The sequence below is a fragment of the Pygocentrus nattereri genome, chromosome 6 (genome assembly GCF_015220715.1).
Source record: "Pygocentrus nattereri isolate fPygNat1 chromosome 6, fPygNat1.pri, whole genome shotgun sequence".
NCBI classification, from domain to species: domain Eukaryota; kingdom Metazoa; phylum Chordata; class Actinopteri; order Characiformes; family Serrasalmidae; genus Pygocentrus; species Pygocentrus nattereri.
In genome coordinates this window covers 2086581-2105593 of record NC_051216.1, presented here as the reverse complement: position 1 = coordinate 2105593, position 19013 = coordinate 2086581, and the positions used below count along the sequence as shown (strand labels likewise).

General features: G+C 43.8%; 1 protein-coding gene across 1 annotated transcript in view; it reads left to right on the top strand.

Annotated features, from left to right (window-relative positions):
- Positions 1 to 4867: 4867 nt before the first annotated feature.
- The window catches only part of LOC119263556, a 37032-nt gene continuing 22886 nt past the window's right edge, over positions 4868 to 19013 (top strand). The window contains exons 1-2 of the mRNA XM_037538984.1: positions 4868 to 5168; positions 6249 to 6470. Coding sequence (XP_037394881.1) covers positions 5111 to 5168; positions 6249 to 6470 — 280 coding nt within the window. The 5' untranslated portion in view covers positions 4868 to 5110. The remainder of the gene's footprint in view (positions 5169 to 6248; positions 6471 to 19013) is intronic.

The following is a 19013-nucleotide window of genomic DNA, read 5'->3' as shown; positions in this document are numbered from 1 at the left end:
CACGGACCAGAACCAGGCGGTTCTGATCGCTCAGTGTGAACAGAGTTGAGATGATTTGGATCCAGTTTGAGTAAAAATGTCACTGTGTAAATCAGATTTATTAATGTAGAGTTTGTATATTTTCAGTTGCTTCTCTGTAGTTTTCCTCTTGTTCTCATTGTTTAGGTTAGTAGATCCTCTTAAACTCTTTTCTAGCTGTGCTGTCGTTGTTCTGAATGTGCTGCTAAAACACCGATAATAAAGTTTTGAAGCAGCTTCTGTTTCCTGTTTAATGAACAGCTGAGAGATTCTTCAGTCTCCCCATTTAGCCCCGCCTCCTCATCAGTCTCCCCGTGTAGCCCCGCCTCTTCATCATTCTCCCCTGTAGCCCCGCCTCCATTAGTCTCCCCGTGTAGCCCCGCCTCCTCATCCGTCTCCCCATCAGCTGCGTGTCTCCGTCGCGCGCTCTGTGCTGTGGACTCTCAGTGAGGAGTTAGCTTAGCAGCTAAAACACACAGCTCTACAGAAAAGTGGCTTTAGGACTCGAACACAGAAAAACCCCAACAAAAGCCACTAATGTTGATCAGAAGTTCAGCCCCCGGCTCAGCAGGACATCTGGGTGAGTTTATTTCACTGTTTCTCCTCAGAAAACCACCTCCTCTGTTTCAGCGCTCAGCAGCTCATCACGCTAATCCTCGTTAGCTTTCCTGGCAGGACGGCTCAGTGTAAAGCGGGTTTAACTCGGCTAAACGCTAATATAACAAGCTAAACCCACACGGTACTGACCCGTTTCACTGGGTTAAGGCCGGTTCCACTGAAAGCTGTGGAGGAAAATGTTCTGTTCTCCTTGTTGGACTCTGAGCAGGTTGGAGCTGCCAGGACAGCAGACGGCGCTAACATGGAGAACGTTCCAGAGATATGGAAGCTGCTCATATTCAGGGAGTCTTGGTAAAGCAGGTAGACGCTGGAACAAACAGCGCACCTTAAACTCTTTGTAGGAGTTTATTTTATTAATATAAACTCAGTTATGACAGGGGAACGAGTGCACATTGAACAGGGAACCCAGCTGCTAGAACCTGATAAAGAAAGCAAGGTTCTAGATTAATCACACTGAGAATATGGGAAAGAAATGAGGATCTGTTGTTGTTCTAAGATAACTGTAAAATAAAGGAAATAAAGGTGGAGAGTTTGTTTAACTTCCTGTAAGAGAACATTAAGGTGGGTGTTGCTGTGAGTTTCTGAGGGATGGAAACCTAAAGAACCCCTGGAGATGTTGTCTGGGCCGGCTGCTCTCCGTGGGTTTATTCTCTTCGAGGTCCTGCACGTCCACTGATGTCCCAGTGAGTGGTGTGTTCTGTGTGTTCTGTGTGGCCATAATGTCTCTCAGCCAGGGTTGAGGCTGAGCACAGAGCTCATTCAGCTCATCAGGTAGTGTAGTGTGGCTGGTTGTGGCCGCCCTGCTCGTCTGTTGGCAGTTGATGTGCTGCAGTCCACAGGTGCCGGGTGTCTGCGGTGGTGTAGTCGTCCTACACATCTATAGTACTTCATAATGATCAGTGATCAGTCTAGTTCTCATTTATTTACTGAAATGGTCTGAAATGCCCCCATCTAAAGTTATTTACATTTACATTTACAGCATTTAGCAGACGCTCTTATCCAGAGCGACTTACAAGAAGTGCTTTGTTAATCTAGAGAAAGTATCATTGCTAGTTACCAATAGCTTAGAGAAAAAGACTGTCCTGAGCTCAGATACTGCTAGAAACAAATATGTCACTGCAGACACCAAGAGAAAAAGAACCAGAGTTGAACGCAGAACTCTGTGCCATTCAATGCAATACAATAACAATAAGATACAATAAATAAAATAAGTGCAGCTTATAGTTCAATGCTCATTCAAGTGCTGTGTAAAAAGATGAGTCTTCAGTCTGCGTTTGAAGACAGCAAGAGACTCTGCTGTTCGGACAGCCAGTGGGAGTTCATTCCACCACCTGGGTGCCAGTACAGAGAACATTCTCCACACTTGTCTTCCATGCACCTTGAAGGATGGCGGGTCAAGCCGAGCTGTACTCGAAGCTCGGAGGACTCGTGGTACAGTTCGAGATTTTACCATTGCCATCAAGTAGGTAGGGGCTGGTCCATTTTTGGCTTTGTAGGCCAGCGTTAGGGTTTTAAATCTGATGCGCACAGCTACAGGAAGCCAGTGAAGGGAGCGCAGCAATGGGGTGACGTGGCTGAACTTGGGCAGATTGAAGACGAGTCGTGCTGCCGCATTCTGGATGAGTTGCAGAGGCTTGATGGTCTGCATGGGAAGACCAGCCAAGAGCGAGTTGCATTAGTCAAGCCTTGAGATGACCAGAGACTGCACTAGCACCTGGGTGGCCTCTCGGGTGAGGAAGGGTCGGATCCTCCGGACGTTGTACAGTAGATACCTGCATGACCGAGTCAGGTTCGCGATGTGAGTCGAGAACGATAACTGGCCATCCAGGGTCACACCAAGACTTCTTGCCTCTGCAGATGGAACAATCCGGGAGTTCTCGAATTGCTTTAACTTTAGCTTTAACTCTCAACACTTCCACTATTTATTGTGTAAAACCCAATAAGTTTGACAGCCGATCAGCTCATAATGTAAGAATGATGATGGATGTTTTTAAAGTCCTGCAGACTCTCAGCTCTTCAGGTTGACCTTAAAATAAAAATGACATCATTTTCTGCTAAATGGTGAGTGCAGCCGCTCTGTGTGTGTGAAGGGTCGGTCATGTGACTGAGAGGTTAACTTTTAATAGTTCTAGACGCTGATGGTGTCAGATAAGCTCATCTCTCTCTAATGCTGGTCTTCTGAGCTTCTGTTCCATCACCAGCTCTGCATCTCTCATATTTATATCCTCACATACCGGAGTGGAAATGATTTCACTGAGGGGATTTTATCACATCAACAGCACGTCCTGAAATGACTGTTTCTGCTGCATTTATACACTTAAATATGCCTTAAAATGAACTTTAATCAGAGATTTTATAATAAACTAAATATTTTAATTCCTGTATTGAACATAAGGGGTCACTATAGAAGCTTTTTCTGTTTAAAACTGAAAGAACAAAACCCTCAAAATTGCCAACAAAAGTACTTTTGAGTTATTTTTGCAAATTAATCTCCATCCCGTCAACATTTTATTACAGACTCGGGTTTTTATTTCTCAGGGGAACCTGAAACTAAGTCAGAGAAACTTACAGCGAAACAGCTAACTCATGAGTGAGCTCCACTATATGGCCAAAAGTATGCAGACACCTGACCATCACACCTGTATGGGCTTGTTGGACATCCCATTCTAAAACCGTGGGCTTTTAAATGGAGTTTCCCCCCTTTGCAGCTCTAACTGCCTCCACTCTTCTGGGAAGCTTCTAGTAGATTTTGGAGTGTCTGGGAATTTGTGTCCATTCATTCAAAAGAGCATCTGTGAGGTCAGACACATGTGATGATTCATGTGTTTACATTCCAGACTGCATTTGGGATCAACATCAGCACAAGAACTGGGCGTCGGACGTTTAATGATATGGGTTTCCGTGGCTGAGCAGCTGCACATAAGCCTAAGATCACTATGTGCCACGCCAAGTGTCTGCTGGACAGGTGTGAATGATGTGGAGGAGCTCCAGTGGCCTGCACAGAGCCCTGACCTCAACCCCACTGAACACCTTTGGGATGAAGTGGGCAGGAGATTGTGGTCCATGCCCTCTCGTCCAACATCGTTACCATGGAGACTGAGTGGGGAGAGGCTGCTGCCGTGTAATTTCCTATTGGCTGAACAGACTGTAGGCTGAACTTCAGGTTCAACAAACACTTTACTACACACGGCTTCCCTAAACACAGTGACCTGGATTTTACACACCTGAGCTGGAACGCTGTTCTGTCCTGAGTTTTACCACCAGAACGGGGTTCCAGTGCATTCCAGGCTCGTTTCACCCCCTCATATACAGTCAGGTGCAAAAGTGTCTGAGCCGCTGGTCAAATTCCTCTTTATTTTGATTTTCTAAGTAATATTAATATTAATCTAGCACTTTTCATGCAAGTGGCAGCTCACAGTGCTTTATAGACAGATGATGAAGGTTAACAGTTATAGACCAAATTGAGTATTAGTTTAATTTAATGTAAAACAATGACTGATCACGTTAAAGAGATAAATACCAAAGAGTCGTTGAATTTGAATTAAAGTGAATATAAATGAACACGTCCTCTACAGACACACTTCTGCACATTTTACCGCACAATTACTGTTTATTTACTGAATAACATGTTAGAAAATGTTTCATGCTAAATATGATACTTTTAATGTTTAGATTTTTTCCAATGTGTTAATTTCTGTAAATAAATATAATTTGTGCACTGACATTAACAAAGTCTCTATATTTGAGGTTGTTCTCTGTAGAGGTTGTCAGATGGTGACGTCATTCAGACTTTTGTATTAGACTGCAGTGTTTCCCACACAGAGACTCTACTTACTCACCCAGAGTCACTGCCTCATTACCCACAAACACCCACCCCGGACTGTGGGCACTGATCTCAGCACTAAAGTGTATTTTAAACTGTGAGAAACTCTGGACTGTATTAGTTTTTACCTTAATGCCCAGTGAGAGAGCAGCGTTTATGATGGCCATCAAACAGGCGAAGGTGTTTGAAGTTGCATATCAGGACCCAGGAGACTCCAAACCTGCTAGAACATCATGAACCTTTCTGGAGATAAAAGGACAGAAATAGAGCCGTTTAGAAGAGGAGCTTCATCTCATATCACTGCTATCATAACTGACCCTTTCCTCTCTGAAGTGGCAGCGTTCTGGACTTTAATGTATGGCAGTGGGTTCTGATGTGATGTAATGAGATGATCCTCACAGAGAATCACAGAAATAAAATGATCTCACTCAGACGTCTTTCTGAGGGAGTCGAGTGGAAGAGGAAGTGACTCTGAGCTGAAAGGGGAGGAGCGACGACAGACCACACAGTGCAGATCACGTCTTCAGTCTCTCTGCTGACTTTCTCTCTGCTGAGATCAGAGCAGTTCATAAGTGTAGGAGAGTCAGAGTGAGGAGCTTCTGGACCTTCTGGACCTTCAGGTATCTGCTGGGTCTGAAGAGCGATGCTGCCATGTTTTCCCAGAGCTCAGTAAATATTCCAGCAGCGCTGATCCTCATTTTACTGGCAGGTAAACTTTCCATTTATTTCCATTTCTGCTCTTAATGTGTTTGTGCTCCACAGCGTTGATCTACATCTGCGTCAGATTAACATGTAGAGACTAAAAACCCTTCAACATTTAACAGTTTCAGTGTTTTTCAGAACATTTTAATACATTTGACGCGATTCAGTCTCAGGAAGTGGCTTTAGAACGAACAGCAGAGCTGCAGGAGCTAAAGATTAATAACTGATACCGTTTTATAATCTCTTACACTTCCAGAACATTCAGACTAACTGCAGCTTTAAGCTGAAGATCTTCATCAGAGCTTATTTGTGTGATTAACTCTGTTAAAGCTTTAAAGCTGTTTTAAACTGAGGTCGGCTCTTCTGTGGTCGTGAGGTCTCCACCATCTTCACACGTCTTTGAGCAGCTCTTGGTTCTGTTAGCAGGGCAGAGCAAGTCAATAGAAACTGTATTGAAGTATGATAGTGTGATTGGACATGGATGGAATTATGGATACAGAGTTAAAATCTTAATGGCGTTGAGGATGGAATGAGCTGCAACGTCCGCTGTGAAGTTTTAAGCAGCTATGATCTGTTTATTTTATTGCTCAGTTTGAGTTTCATTGTTCTGAGTTAAACTCTTTCTTTGTTAAAATTGGACGTTTGAAGCCAAAAATATGCTGCAGTCAAATTTACAGTATCAACGTTTAGACACCCTGAAGTTTAGAAAAGTAAAATAGTCGATGTGTTCACAGAGAAAATGTTTTGATTTTTAGAAACATTTTAATTTTTTTGGCTTACACCAAAACAAATTATGCACTTTTATTTTACAGTGATGAAATTGGTTGCATGTGTTTATTTTAAAAATTATTTTAAAAGTACCAGTATTTGTTTTTGGTAATACTGGAGTAAAGCACTGATCTTCCAAAATGACATTTAAGCACAGCAATAAAGAGCAGATCATGAGATATCAGCTACACCTGCAGACGGTCTGAGAGGCTCATCTACATAAATAAACCCACATCCACACAGTGTTGCTTCACACTAACACATTAGTAATAAATGGGCATTTGGTGTGTGATTACCGTGTGTGTGTTTGTGTGTGTAGTCCTGCAGGCAAAGGTGGATCGTGAGACTGTAGGACAGAAAGTGGTGAAACTGACCTGTAGCCCCCCCTGCTGGCCCAGTGGAAACTGTTACTATGACTGGAACAGGAATGGTCAGTATGTAGGATGTTTTTATAGCGCCTCACTCTGGTTGGACTCCACCAGACCATCTGATCACGACAGCTACACCTGTGAGGTGAAGAACAGCCTCCCTCAGCAAAACTGTAAGTGTCTGTCAGTCTGTCTCTCAGCATCAAACCACTGAAGAGAAGTACAAGAAGAAATTTGGAACCAATAAATAACCTGCATTTCACAGTCGTTTGAGATTTTACAAACCAAAGATCAACACAGATTTCATAAGAACAATTTTACAACCCAATTCCAGTGAAGTTGGGACGTTGTGTAGAACATAAATAAAAACAGAATACGATGATTTGCAAATCCTTTTCAACCTATATTCAACTGAATCCACTACAAAGACGAGATATTTAATGTTCAAACGGATAAACTTTATTGTTTTTTTCAAATATTCACTCATTTTGAATTTGATGCCTGCAACACGTTCCAGAGAAGTTGGGACAGGGGCGTGTTTCCCACTGTGTTACATCACCTTTCCTTTTAACAACACTTAATAAGCGTTTGGGAACTGAGGACACTGATTGTTGAAGCTTTGTAGGTGGAATTCTTTCCCCATTCTTGCTTGATGTACAGCTTCAGCTGCTCAGCAGTCCGGGGTCTCCGCTGTCGTATTCTGAGCTTCATAATGCGCCACACATTTTCAATGGGAGACCGGTCTGGACTGCAGGCAGGCCAGTCTAGTACCCGCACTCTTTTACTACGAAGCCACGCTGTTGTAACACGTGCAGAATGTGGCTTGGCATCGTCTTGCTGAAATAAGCAGGATGTCCCTGAAAAAGACGCTGCTTGGATGGCAGCAGATGTTGCTCCAAAACCTGTATGTACCTTTCAGCATTAATGGTGCCTTCACAGATGTGCCAGTTACCCCTGCCATGGGCACTAACACCCCCCCACACCATCAGAGATGCTGGCTTTTGAACTGTGCACTGAAAACAATCCGGACAGTCCTTTTCCTCTTTGGCCCGGAGGACACAACGTCCATGATTTCCAGAAACAGTGTGAAATGTGGACGCGTCAGACCACAGGACACTTTTCCACTCTGCGTCAGTCCGTCTCAGATGAGCTCAGCCCAGAGAAGCCGGCGGCGTTTCTGGGTGGTTTTGATATGTGGCTTCGCTTTGCATGGCAGAGTTTTAACTTGCACTTGTAGATGGAGCGACGAACTGAGTTCACTGACAGTGGTTTTCCGAAGTGTTCCTGATCCCATGTGGGAATATCCGTTACAGAATGATGTTCAAAGCAGTGTTGTAAACATGTCAGCAGCATTCTCCCAAGCCATTAGTGTCTTTTCCTTGAATGCCTGCAGTTGAAAGTTCCAGGTTGACAACGTCAATACAAGAAAGAATCCATTTTCTCCGGCTCAGGGAATGTGGGGGTTGCCAATGCAAAGCCAGTAATTTTTTGGCTGCAGTTGTGCCAGCCATCCAGACATTCTTTTCTGTTCAAATTATAACAGGAGTCCTCATTCAGAAGAAAAAGCTGAGGTGACATTGGGATTGTGGTCCCCAAAATTTCTGACAATGTAGAAGAGACTTTAGTCCAAAATTTGTGCACCTTGGGGCACTCCCAGAACATGTGCAAAAAGGTACCATATGCACCATAAGAACAAAATGTACACAAAGGAGAAGGGATAAGGTGCATAAAATAACGCTTACAAGGTGTCAAATAGTATTTAAACACAAAATGATAATGGATTAACTGATGATTTGGATTTTTTGAGGAAGAGATAATATTGTTCCAGACTGTTTGCCAATCAATTTGATCATCAGAAAGTTTGAGTTCTTTTTCCCAGATTGTCTGAATTCCTAATGGTTTGTATGTGGTTTGGAGTAGTGTAATATAGATGGCTGAGACCAAGCCTCGTGTTCCCATATTGCCATAGAAAAAATTATGTAAAGGGTGAGGAGACAAAGGAGAATTCCAAGGAACCCTGTATGTTTTCATGGCGCGCAGGCGTAAATAAAGAAAGAAAGAAAGAAAAACCAGGTAAATTGTAAAAAGGTTGTAAGTCCTGGAATGTCTGGAGACCAGCCTCACCAATGACATTGCCCAGAGTGTTAATTCCATTTTGTTGCCATGCAGGGAAAGAAAAAGTTTTATTGGCGGTAAGGAGTTTATAATTATGAAAAATCGGGGAGTCTTTGTGCCACTTGGAGGTGACATTTGCTATTTTTTCTACATCTCTCCACACGGAAAGTAAGTTGCTAATGACTGGTCCATATTTCAATGTACAGTTCTTGAGTGAAATATTAGAGTAAATGAAATCTTGTAGTCTATGGGGAGCGACTATACATTCTTCTACAAGGCGCCATGAAGTCTTTACGTCAGGGTTAAGCCACACCGTGAAAGCTCTGAGGACAAAGGAATAGTAGTATAACTTAAAATTTGGAATTGAGAGGCCACCATCAGTTTTGCAAAGTTGTAGTTTGAGATATTTGTATCTAGGTCTTTTACCTCTCCACAAATAAAACGAAACAGTAGAATTAAGTTTCTTCCAAAAATTAGTTGGGGGGGGTAAAGGAATCATAGAGGCAGTGAAATTAAGTCTGGGAAGAATATTCATTTTAATTACAGAAATACGTGTTTGAAATGTGTCCGTCATCTTATTCGATTTTTTTAGATCATTACTAACCTGTTCCAATATATGATTGTAATTGAATTGTACGGTCTTATTGAGAGATGGGTAAATTTCTATACCAAGGTATTTGAAATGTTCCACCACAGGGATTGGTGATTGAATATTAAGCTTCCTCATGGGTTCATTCAGAGGGAGCAAAGCAGACTTGGTCTTATTTACTTTGTAGCCAGAATGACTGCCAAATATATCCAAGATAGTTAATAAATGAGGGAGAGTTTGAGGGACATTTAACAAAAAGCAAAATATCATCTGCATACAGAGAGATGTAATGCTGGGTATTAAGGATTCCAACAGGAGAGTAGGTGCTGGAGAGGCGAATTGCCTGTGCAAGTGGTTCAAGGGAGAGGGCAAAAAAAACGGGGAGAGGGGACAACCCTGCCTAGAGCCTCGTAATATTGGAAAAAATGATGAAAATTTTGCACCAGTTGTAACAGTGGCAGAAGGGTTGGAGTACAGAATTTTGATCATGTTTATGAAGTTGTGACCAAGACCCATTATTTCAAGTACACTCCATAGAAAATTCCAATCCAAACGATCAAATGCTTTCTCTGCATCGAGTGAGAGAATAGCACATAGTGTTGCTGAGTTGGGAGTATGATCCAGCATGTGTAGCAATCACCGTACATTATCTGAAGAGAAACGAGATTTAATGAATCCTGTTTGGTCACAATGTATTAATTTAGACATATAGGCTTCCAGTCTGCCAGCTAATATTTTCACAAAAAGTTTAACGTCAGCCCCAATTAGTGATAGAGGACAATAACTAGTAGGTAAAGTCAGATCTTTTCCAGGTTTAAGGAGAAGAGAAATCACAGCTATATTTGCAACCCTATGAAAAGAACCCAATTCAATTGACTTATTAAACATGTCTAATAGAAATGAACCAATTTGTGGGAAAAGGGTTAGGTAAAATTCTGGGGGGATCCCGTCAAGTCCAGGCACTTTTGATTTTTTTCATTGCTTGTAATGAAGTTTTTATTTCGTCCAATGTAAGTGGTTGACCTAGGGTTTCTGCTTCTTCTGTGGATAAAGAGGGCAAATTTAAATCCCTAAGAAATAATGTGTGATCATCGTGATATGGGTCAGGTTGGGAATGGTATAGTTCTTTATAAAACTGTTGGAAGATAAGATTAATTTTGGAAGAATCTGTGATTGTCACCCTGTGGAGATTGTAAAGTATGGATGTCCGAAAAACTTTCAATACTACGTAGTTTAAGAGCAAGTAAATGGCTTGGTCGGCTACTGTGAAAATAATAATACTGTTTTGTTCTATGAATTAAAAATTCAGAGTGTCGTTTAAGAATTGAATTAAGCTCTTTTTTTAGCCAGTTCTAATTCAGTTGCAACTGATTTATCAAAATTATGTTGTAAAGAGTGAGAGAGGGTAGATATTTTATATTCAAGGTGATTAATTTTAGACAATTTTGTTTTATTTAGGTGAGAAGCAAAAAGCAAAAGTAGAATAGCCCCTAATAAAGCCCTTAATTGCTCCCCATAGAAATTGATCATTTTGAAAAGAACCATAGTTAAAATCTGTAAATTCCTTGAACGAGGCACAAAAATCAGATATAAATTTCGTGTTGTGCAATAATGTAGTGTTAAAACGCCATTTGGTTGCGCGCTGTGACAATTTGAAAAATGTTATCTTTGCAATGTTAGGATGGTGATCCGACAATGAGAACGGACAAATATTCTGGAGAATGATTTATGTCTGGCAGAGAAATAAGTATATTCTCTGGAGAATGGATTTAGGGTGCGCCATACATCGATCAAAGTGTGCGTTCGCGCGATCAAACGAGTTATTTGGAACGGCATTCATATCTGCACCAATGAGTAACGGAGAATCAAATTTAGAGAGATATTTAGATAGAGCAAAAACTCAGAGTCAAACACAGCTGGAGCATAAACTGAAACAAAAGTGAGTTTTTTACCACCAATAATCACCGTAATGTGAGAAACTCGACCAGATACGTCAGCACCTGTGTGAAGGATTGATATATTAAATTTCCTATGTAAGATAATTAATGTGCCGTTATGTTTTTTCTTAGCAGAGGAATGTGCTGCTACCTTAAAATATTTATTTTACATTCTAGCCACGGTGTGTAAAAGATGGGATTCTTGTAGTAGAGCGATATCTATTCTATTCCTCCGCAAAATCTCTAGGCAGGAGACTCTCTTTGAAGGCGAATTCATGCCCCGTACATTCCAGGACAACTGTTACTACAGACATAAGTGATCATAAAAACTAGGATGGACAAGATGAAATAAACTAGGAAAAATAGAAAATATAACTGTAATGCTTGGCAGATTACTAGTAAATAAATGAGATACTGTCTTAAACACCAAAAGGAACTGGCCGGAGAACAAACGACCCTGCGTGCCATAAAACCATAAATCCTATATTAGAACAGTTTTTAACAAACCCCTCTGGAACGGGGAGATCCCAAGGGAGAACTTTTTTCTCCCCGCCTCCAGACCCAACATATAGATGAGCCATGACACGTTAGCCAGCTTAAGCCCGGCAGCGAGAAGTCGCACCGCACCCCTGACATTACAGAAATATCATCCTTATATTGAATATCAAAACGTACAATGGGAAATAATAAAATAAATAAATAAAAAACAGGGGCTCTCCCCAAGAATCAAACTTATAAAATTTTGAAACCAAAGAAGGTAGATATAACAGAGGTGGCGAACACGTGATGTCGGAAAACTTAGGAGTTACAAAGGGCTGACGGTGTTCCTAGACAGAAACTGCAGCCGCTCCTCTGCTTCTTGGGGCGAAGAAAAAATGTGCACAGTACCTGAGATGGTGACTTTCAGCTGAGCTGGATAAAGCAAAAAGCTTTCAATACCCTCTGCTTGGAGAGACTTCTGAAGTGGAAAAATAGCCATTCTTCTCTTAGAAGTGAAGGAGCTATAATCAACGAAGAATCGAAGATTAGCACCTGAATGGGAGATGGGACCGCTGACCCTGCTTGCCTTCAGGAGACGCTGCCTGTCCTGGTACCGCAGGAGTTTGAAGATGAAGACGCGCGGGGAGTTGCGTGAGTCATTCTGACTTCTATAGACGCGGTGAGCTCTTTCCACTTCCATCTCGGCGGTGACCAGTGCTGGAAACCACTCTTTGATAGCCTTTTGAATAAAGCCAGTGGGGTCGCTACCTTCGGTTCCCTCAGGGAGACCCACCAGGCGAACGTTGGCGGGAGCGGTCCTCTAGGTCAGCCAGCTTCCTCTCCATGGCCTCGAGAAGTGAAGTATGTTCATTCAGCAAACTTTTCTGCTCTCGCTGTTCGCCTAATCGAGTCCACCCTCGATATAAGTGCCAACACTGGTTTCATCTGAGCTGAAAATTCATCCCGAATCATGGAGCGCTGAGCCTTAAAGTTTTCCGCTAGTACCTCAATCTGCGTCTGGAGTAAACTGGCCTGTTTTTCCAACGACTCGGCTAGTAGGTCCGCCATTTTAGTAAATTCGGGTGAGTCACTTTGCCTTTGTTTTTTCTTGATTGGGGAGACAACAGGAGAGGGAATTGGTCTTGATTTTGCGGTAGACATCTCAGCCACCCTGTCACCAGCAAAAGAATTCAAGTATAAATATTAAAACGTCAAAAAAAGAACAGAAAACAGGGAAAGATGCAAGAGCTCTAGCTGCGTTCTGCCATCCCGGGAAATCTGTCACGTGATCCCCCCATCCTCTGGATCTTTTGGTGATATTATGGACTGTAGATGATGAAATCCCTAAATTCCTTGCAGTTGCACATTGAGAAACATTGTTTCTTAAACTGTTGGACTATTTGCTCACACAGTTATTGACAAAGTGGTGAACCTCGCCCGTCCTTGCTTGTGAACGACTGAGCCTTTCAGTTTATACCCAATCATGACTCACCTGTTTCCAATTAACCTGTTCACCTGTGGAATGTTCCAAACAGGTGTTTTTTGAGCATTCCTCAACGTTCCCAGTCTTTTGTTGCCCCTGTCCCAACTTCTTTGGAACGTGTTGCAGGCATCAAATTCAAAATAAGTGAATATTTGCAAAAAACTATAAAGTTTATCTGTTTGAACATTAAATATCTTGTCTTTGTAGTGTATTCAATTGAATTTAGGTTGAAAAGGATTTGCAAATCATCATATTCTGTTTTTATTTGTGTTTTACACAACGTCCCAACTTCATTGGAATTGGGGTTGTAAGTAAGCTTAGAGTACTCTCCACAAATATTAACACCCCTGGTAAAAAGAAAAGAAAAAGAAAAAGGGCTTTCTTTACTACTTTTGATCTTTAATTGAAAATATTTTTTTAATCTTTATTTAAAGTACATTGGTTATAAAAACAATACATTGGTTATAAAAACAAAAAAAACGGATGTGATCATGAAATAAGTTTTCTACAGTTGTTGGCACTCATAGAAATTGCTGAGTGAAATCTAACTGAAGTATTTTTCCTTTTATATTTTAATGCTCACCTGAGCGATTAGGAACACTATGGTCAGTCATGTCTTCCTGTTTCACTACAGAATAAATATGAGATGAAACACAAGCCACATTCCCTCAGTCAACCATCATTGTGAAAAAAAGACCAGAGAAAACAGTGATGACTGGGTTGAAAGGTTGTTGAGATGCACAAATCAGAAAAAGGCTACAAGAAAATAGCTAAACAGTAGAAAATGTCAGGTTCCACTATCAGGGCAGTATTTAAGCTTAAAACAGGTAGAGATGTGAAGATTCTGCTGGAAAGAGGACTCCGGTCTTTACTGACCTCACAAATAGAAGGATTGTTCAAGTGGACAAAGAATCTCAGATCACAGATGGGAAATTGTAGACATTAGTGAGGTCTTTGGGTCAGATCGTACACCTACGATCAGACGCCACCTACAGAGCCACAAGTTTTTTGGAGGGGGTTGCCAGAAGAAAGTCTCAGCTGTCAAGGACCAACAAACTCAAACTCCTAAAGTTTGCCAACAGTTACTGGACCTTTCGTTGGGGCGGTGTTCTGTAGTGAGATGATGCCAAAACAGAGCTTTATGAAAAGAAAGACCAGAGGTGAGTTTGGTGTGGACGCTAAGACGGCCATGCAGAAAAGTCCCTCATCCCCTCAGTGAAGTATGGTGGAGGATCTGTGATACTGTGGAGATGTTTTTCTTCCAAAGGCCTGAAAAGTTTATTTGGATACATATGATCACAGACACCACCAAGAACAAGCAGAAATAAAATCCTGATTGCCTCATCCTGGAAGCTTAAACTGGGCCATAGTTTGGATATTTCAGCAGGATAATGATCCAAAACATGCCTCAAAATGAACACTAAAATGGTTCACTGACCACAGAATTAAAGTTCTGCCAAGGCCACCCCAGACCCCTCACCTCAGCCCCATAGTAAACCTTTAGGATGAGCTGAAGAGGAGAGTCCACAGTGTGGAGCTCTGAATCTGAAGGTTCTGGAGATGTTCCTTAGCGAAGAACAGTCTCTGATCCTTTGCCATGTGTTCTCCAGTTTCATTTAGTGCTATAGAGAGACTCTGACCTGATATCTTTGCAAGGGGAGACATAAATGGAGGGATGCCAACAATCATGGCACAGAAAGATTTGAGAGAAAAGTTGTTTCATGAAAGATGTTTTTTTTTTTTTTTCTTATAATCCTTGTATTTTACATCAAGGTTAGATTTATACTAACTTATTGAATTAAAGATCAAAAGAATCAGCAGTAAAGAATGTTCTTGCAGCCTGTTCTGCTCATGTTTATCAGAGGTGCCACAATTTGCGGAGGCACTGTATATTTATTCCAAATAAAAGTATCATACTATGTACATTTCTGTGCAAAAGTCAGCGGCTGAGGAAATGTCAGATGATCTCTTGATATTTAATTTTTGATATTCATAAAATGCTAATAAAAGGGGGGGGGTGAGGGTAAAAAAGGGAAATAACATAAGGGCAGAAAAAAAAGAAAAACACAGCGCAAATGCCACGGCGATGGTTCACCAACTGCTGCTCCTGAGAAAAGAGAAGAAAGTGTACCTGAGACATACAGCACTTGGAAATACTGCACAAATGACTGTGATGTATGTGTATGTGAGTGTGTGTGTTTGTGAGTGCAGTACAGTGTAAATTTGTCACAAGATGCACTCAATATCGAGGGCAGAAAGCTGCGACAACATCCCCCCAGAGGCCAGAGGAAGGCAGAGAAAGACCAGGGAATCCCGCCCGCCGCGGCCCCCCCAGGAGCAGTGGAGACCCTGGGCCGTATCTCCCAGTGACCCCTGCATGCCCACCCCAGCGGAAGGGAGAGGGGGACTCCGGACAGCACTGCCCCCAGCCATGGAGCGCAGGTCCAGGGGAACCAGAGGAACCAGAGCCGCCCCCAGGATGCCCCTCCCCATCACGAGGCAGCAGCAAAGATCCAGCGCCTCATACGCCCGAGAGCCAACCACCACCCAGCAGGGCCCCATCCCCGCCGAGGGGCCTTGAGCCGCCCCGGAGCCCAACCACCCAGGGGAGCGGGCCAACCGTCACGCCGGAGTACCAGGCCAGGCCCTGAAGCCCCAAGGCGCCCCCCATCTGGGGGGGGAAGTAGCAACCACAGGGGAGCAGCCGGGAGAGGACCGGGGACAACAATCTCCCGACCCAGAACCAGCTGTCCTCACATACACTCAACCTCATATACACATCTACATACCTTCACTCCCTTATATTCCTCCACCCCTATATATACACCTACGCACACATACCTCCACACCTATATACATTCCTACATACATACATACACCCACATATATACATACACATCACCCCAATATGTACAAACACCCACTCATATATACACCCCCCCGTCCCCCTAGATGAGGTGGGGGCGAATGGAAAGGCCAGCCAGTAACAGTTTGTATATGGATGCATACATGGGACGAACGTGCACACGTGCGGGAGGGCGCACACACGGGAGGAACATGCACGACTGCACACGAGTCCGAGGGAGCACGCCAGGGAAGAATGCGCGGGGGCGCACAGACGCCCACACCCACCCAACCATACAATGCCACATGACTGGCACCACCATACAGGCCACCCTCCGCGGCGGGGGCGGCGGGGGCCCGGGCAGCAACCCCAGAACGCCAGGAATGCCCCCGGCCCAGCCCCTGTTCCGGCGTTCAACACCCCGCCCCGGTAGGGAGCAGGAAACGGGTGAGGAATGACCTTCCCACCCTTCCACCTCCAGTGAAGTGTTGAGTGCAGGAGTTGGTGTATATGAATGTGGGGTAGTGTGTGATACTATGGTGTAGTTAAAATTGGGGGGACAGGTGTGTGGGCAAACATGGGCTAAGCACCGGGCCACTGGTCTGCAGTGTCCATCTACACCGTCCCCTCAAAAGCCCTGAATGTCTAAAGTGCAGTAAAAACTGAGGGACAGTCAGTCGTCAGGAGACGAGTGAGGCCATGACAGCGGGTCGACCTCATTGACCCCCCCGGCAACATGCCTGCCCCCAGGATCCTAAATGTATGAGTACTGTGTGTGTTTGTGTGTGTTTGCTTGGGTGGGGGAGTAATGTATGTATGTATGTGTGTGTGTGTGTGTGTGTGTGTGTGTGTGTCTGGGGGTGGAAGGAGGGGGGGGTATGTAGGTCCAGAGGCAATGATCCTCTGGAAGAGGAGAGCCAGCTGACTAGCTGGCTCATGAGGCTCCGCGTTTCACTGTCCCCCCGCTCGAGGCAGGATGAGGTCGGCCCGGGGAGGTCACGGAGACACCCTACGCCGCCACCCCGCCCAAGCCCCCACCTCCCCCACCGCAGAGAGCAGCCCGCCCAGCAACACCAACCACACAGCACCACATGCCCATGCGAACGCGGGCGTCCGCACATCCACACACCCCCCCCCCACCGCACACACCCCCGGACCCACACACAGCCCCCCCCCGCACACACACACCCCCACACATACACACACCCGTCCCACATATACATCTACCCTCATGTGTACCCACACATTCACTTAGACATATATGAACAGCTAGACACATTCATCCTCTATATACACCCACACATCCACCTGCTCTCATATATACACCTACACATAGACCCACACACCTATATACACCTGTACCGAACCATTCCAGTCAAACAACAACAGACATCAACGAGACAGAAGACAAGCTGGCCTGAGTCAGGAACCCATTGCCCCCAGTCCACCCCACACCTCCCCCACTGGACACCGCCCCACCCCCGCCACTCAGGCACCCCAGAACCCCAAGGCACAGACCCGACGCCCCGACGCAAGGTCAACCCGCCTCACCCGGTGGTGCGCCCGCAGCGGCGCAAGCCATCCCCGCACGGGCAGGGACCCAGCATGGGGTCGGGCGGCTCTAAGGCATCGGGCCCCGGGTCCCACCACCAGCCCCGGAGGGGAGGCCAGCTACTCCACCCAGGGCCTGCACCCGCCCTCCACGCATCCCCGGACCTGCACCCGAGGCAAAACGGCGGCGCCCCCCGAGCCCCCACCCATCCACCACCAACCAGGGCAAGCACACAGACACCCCAGGTCAGCCGCTGAGGCCCCCCAGCTTACTCAGGAAGTTACCGACACAAGCAGTCATCCCAGAGTCAATTCCCAGCCACCAACTAGGCCTCCCGGGAGATGAAACCACAGCCAACCACCCCGACTAACTAGTGGAGTTGATCAGTGGGAGCCAAAGAGAGTTAAATTCCTCCAACTGGTTTTTAGAGGAAGCAGACATTCTTTCCAGACTAATGTGATCAAATAATAAATTTTTGTAAAGAGTAATATGTAGATCTTTTTTTTGCTTCCAGTTAATGAGGATGGTTTTCTTGGCGATGCATAGGGCAGTGAGAACTATGTGTGATGTATTTGCATCCATAACCAATTCACTGACGTCTCCTAAGATGCACAGTCTGGGTGAGGTTGGGATGCAACATTTAAGCCACGTGGACAAGTCTGTACATATCCTGTGCCAGAACATCTGAACAGGCCTACAATCCCATAGAGCATGCAAATAGTTATCGGTTACATTGGCTGTACAGTGGGTGCATATGTTTGATTGTGCTAGGCCCATTTGGAACATCCTTTGTCCTGTATAATGTATTCTATGAAGGACTTTGTATTGTATAAGTTGTAAGTTGGGGCTTTTACTTATTTTGAAGATATTTGAACATATTTCTGTCCAAAAGCTTTGATCTTGATTGATAGAGTGATCACGTTCCCATTTGGCTATCGGGAGGGAGATTGAGTCATCAAATTTTAATAATAATTTGTACAGTTTTGATAATAACTTAGGGGTACATAAATTTAAAAATTCAGTTACCCATGTTGATATTTCCAAATTTAGTTGGTTGGGATTAAATCTCTCTTGAATGATGGATTTCAATTGTTGATATTCAAGAAATTTACTGTTGTTTATTCCATATTCTGATATGAGTTCCTGGAATGTGACAAAGTTTCCATCTTTAATAACATGTTCTAAATTTTTTATTCCCTTTTCACGCCATGATGTGAAATTTAGTACTTTCTTATTCTGACAAATGTCTGGATTGTTCCAAATGGGTGTTAGTTTGCATGGAATAAGTGGAGACTGAGTTAGTTTTAGAAATTCCCACCAGGCTGTCAGTGAGCTATTTATACTGAGGCTTTTAAAAGCGTCGTGACGCTTAATATTAGAGCTAATGTAAGGTAAGTCTGAGAGTTTTGTTTTTCTACAGAATGCTTGTTCTAGGTCCAACCATGGACTGTCTAGTAAGTCAGGTTTGATCCATTTTGAAATGTATTGTAATCTATTGGCTAGGAAATAATTATAAAAATTTGGTAGTTCTAAACCACCATTGTTTTTCGGCTTTTGTAGAGTTTTCAGACTTATTCTTGATGGCTTATTTTTCCATAAGAATTGTGAGATGTTTGAATCTAAGGACTTAAACCAAGCAGCAGGGGGTTTATTTGGGATTAGTGAGAATAAATAGTTGATTTTTGGTAAAACCATCATTTTAATGGTAGCGACTC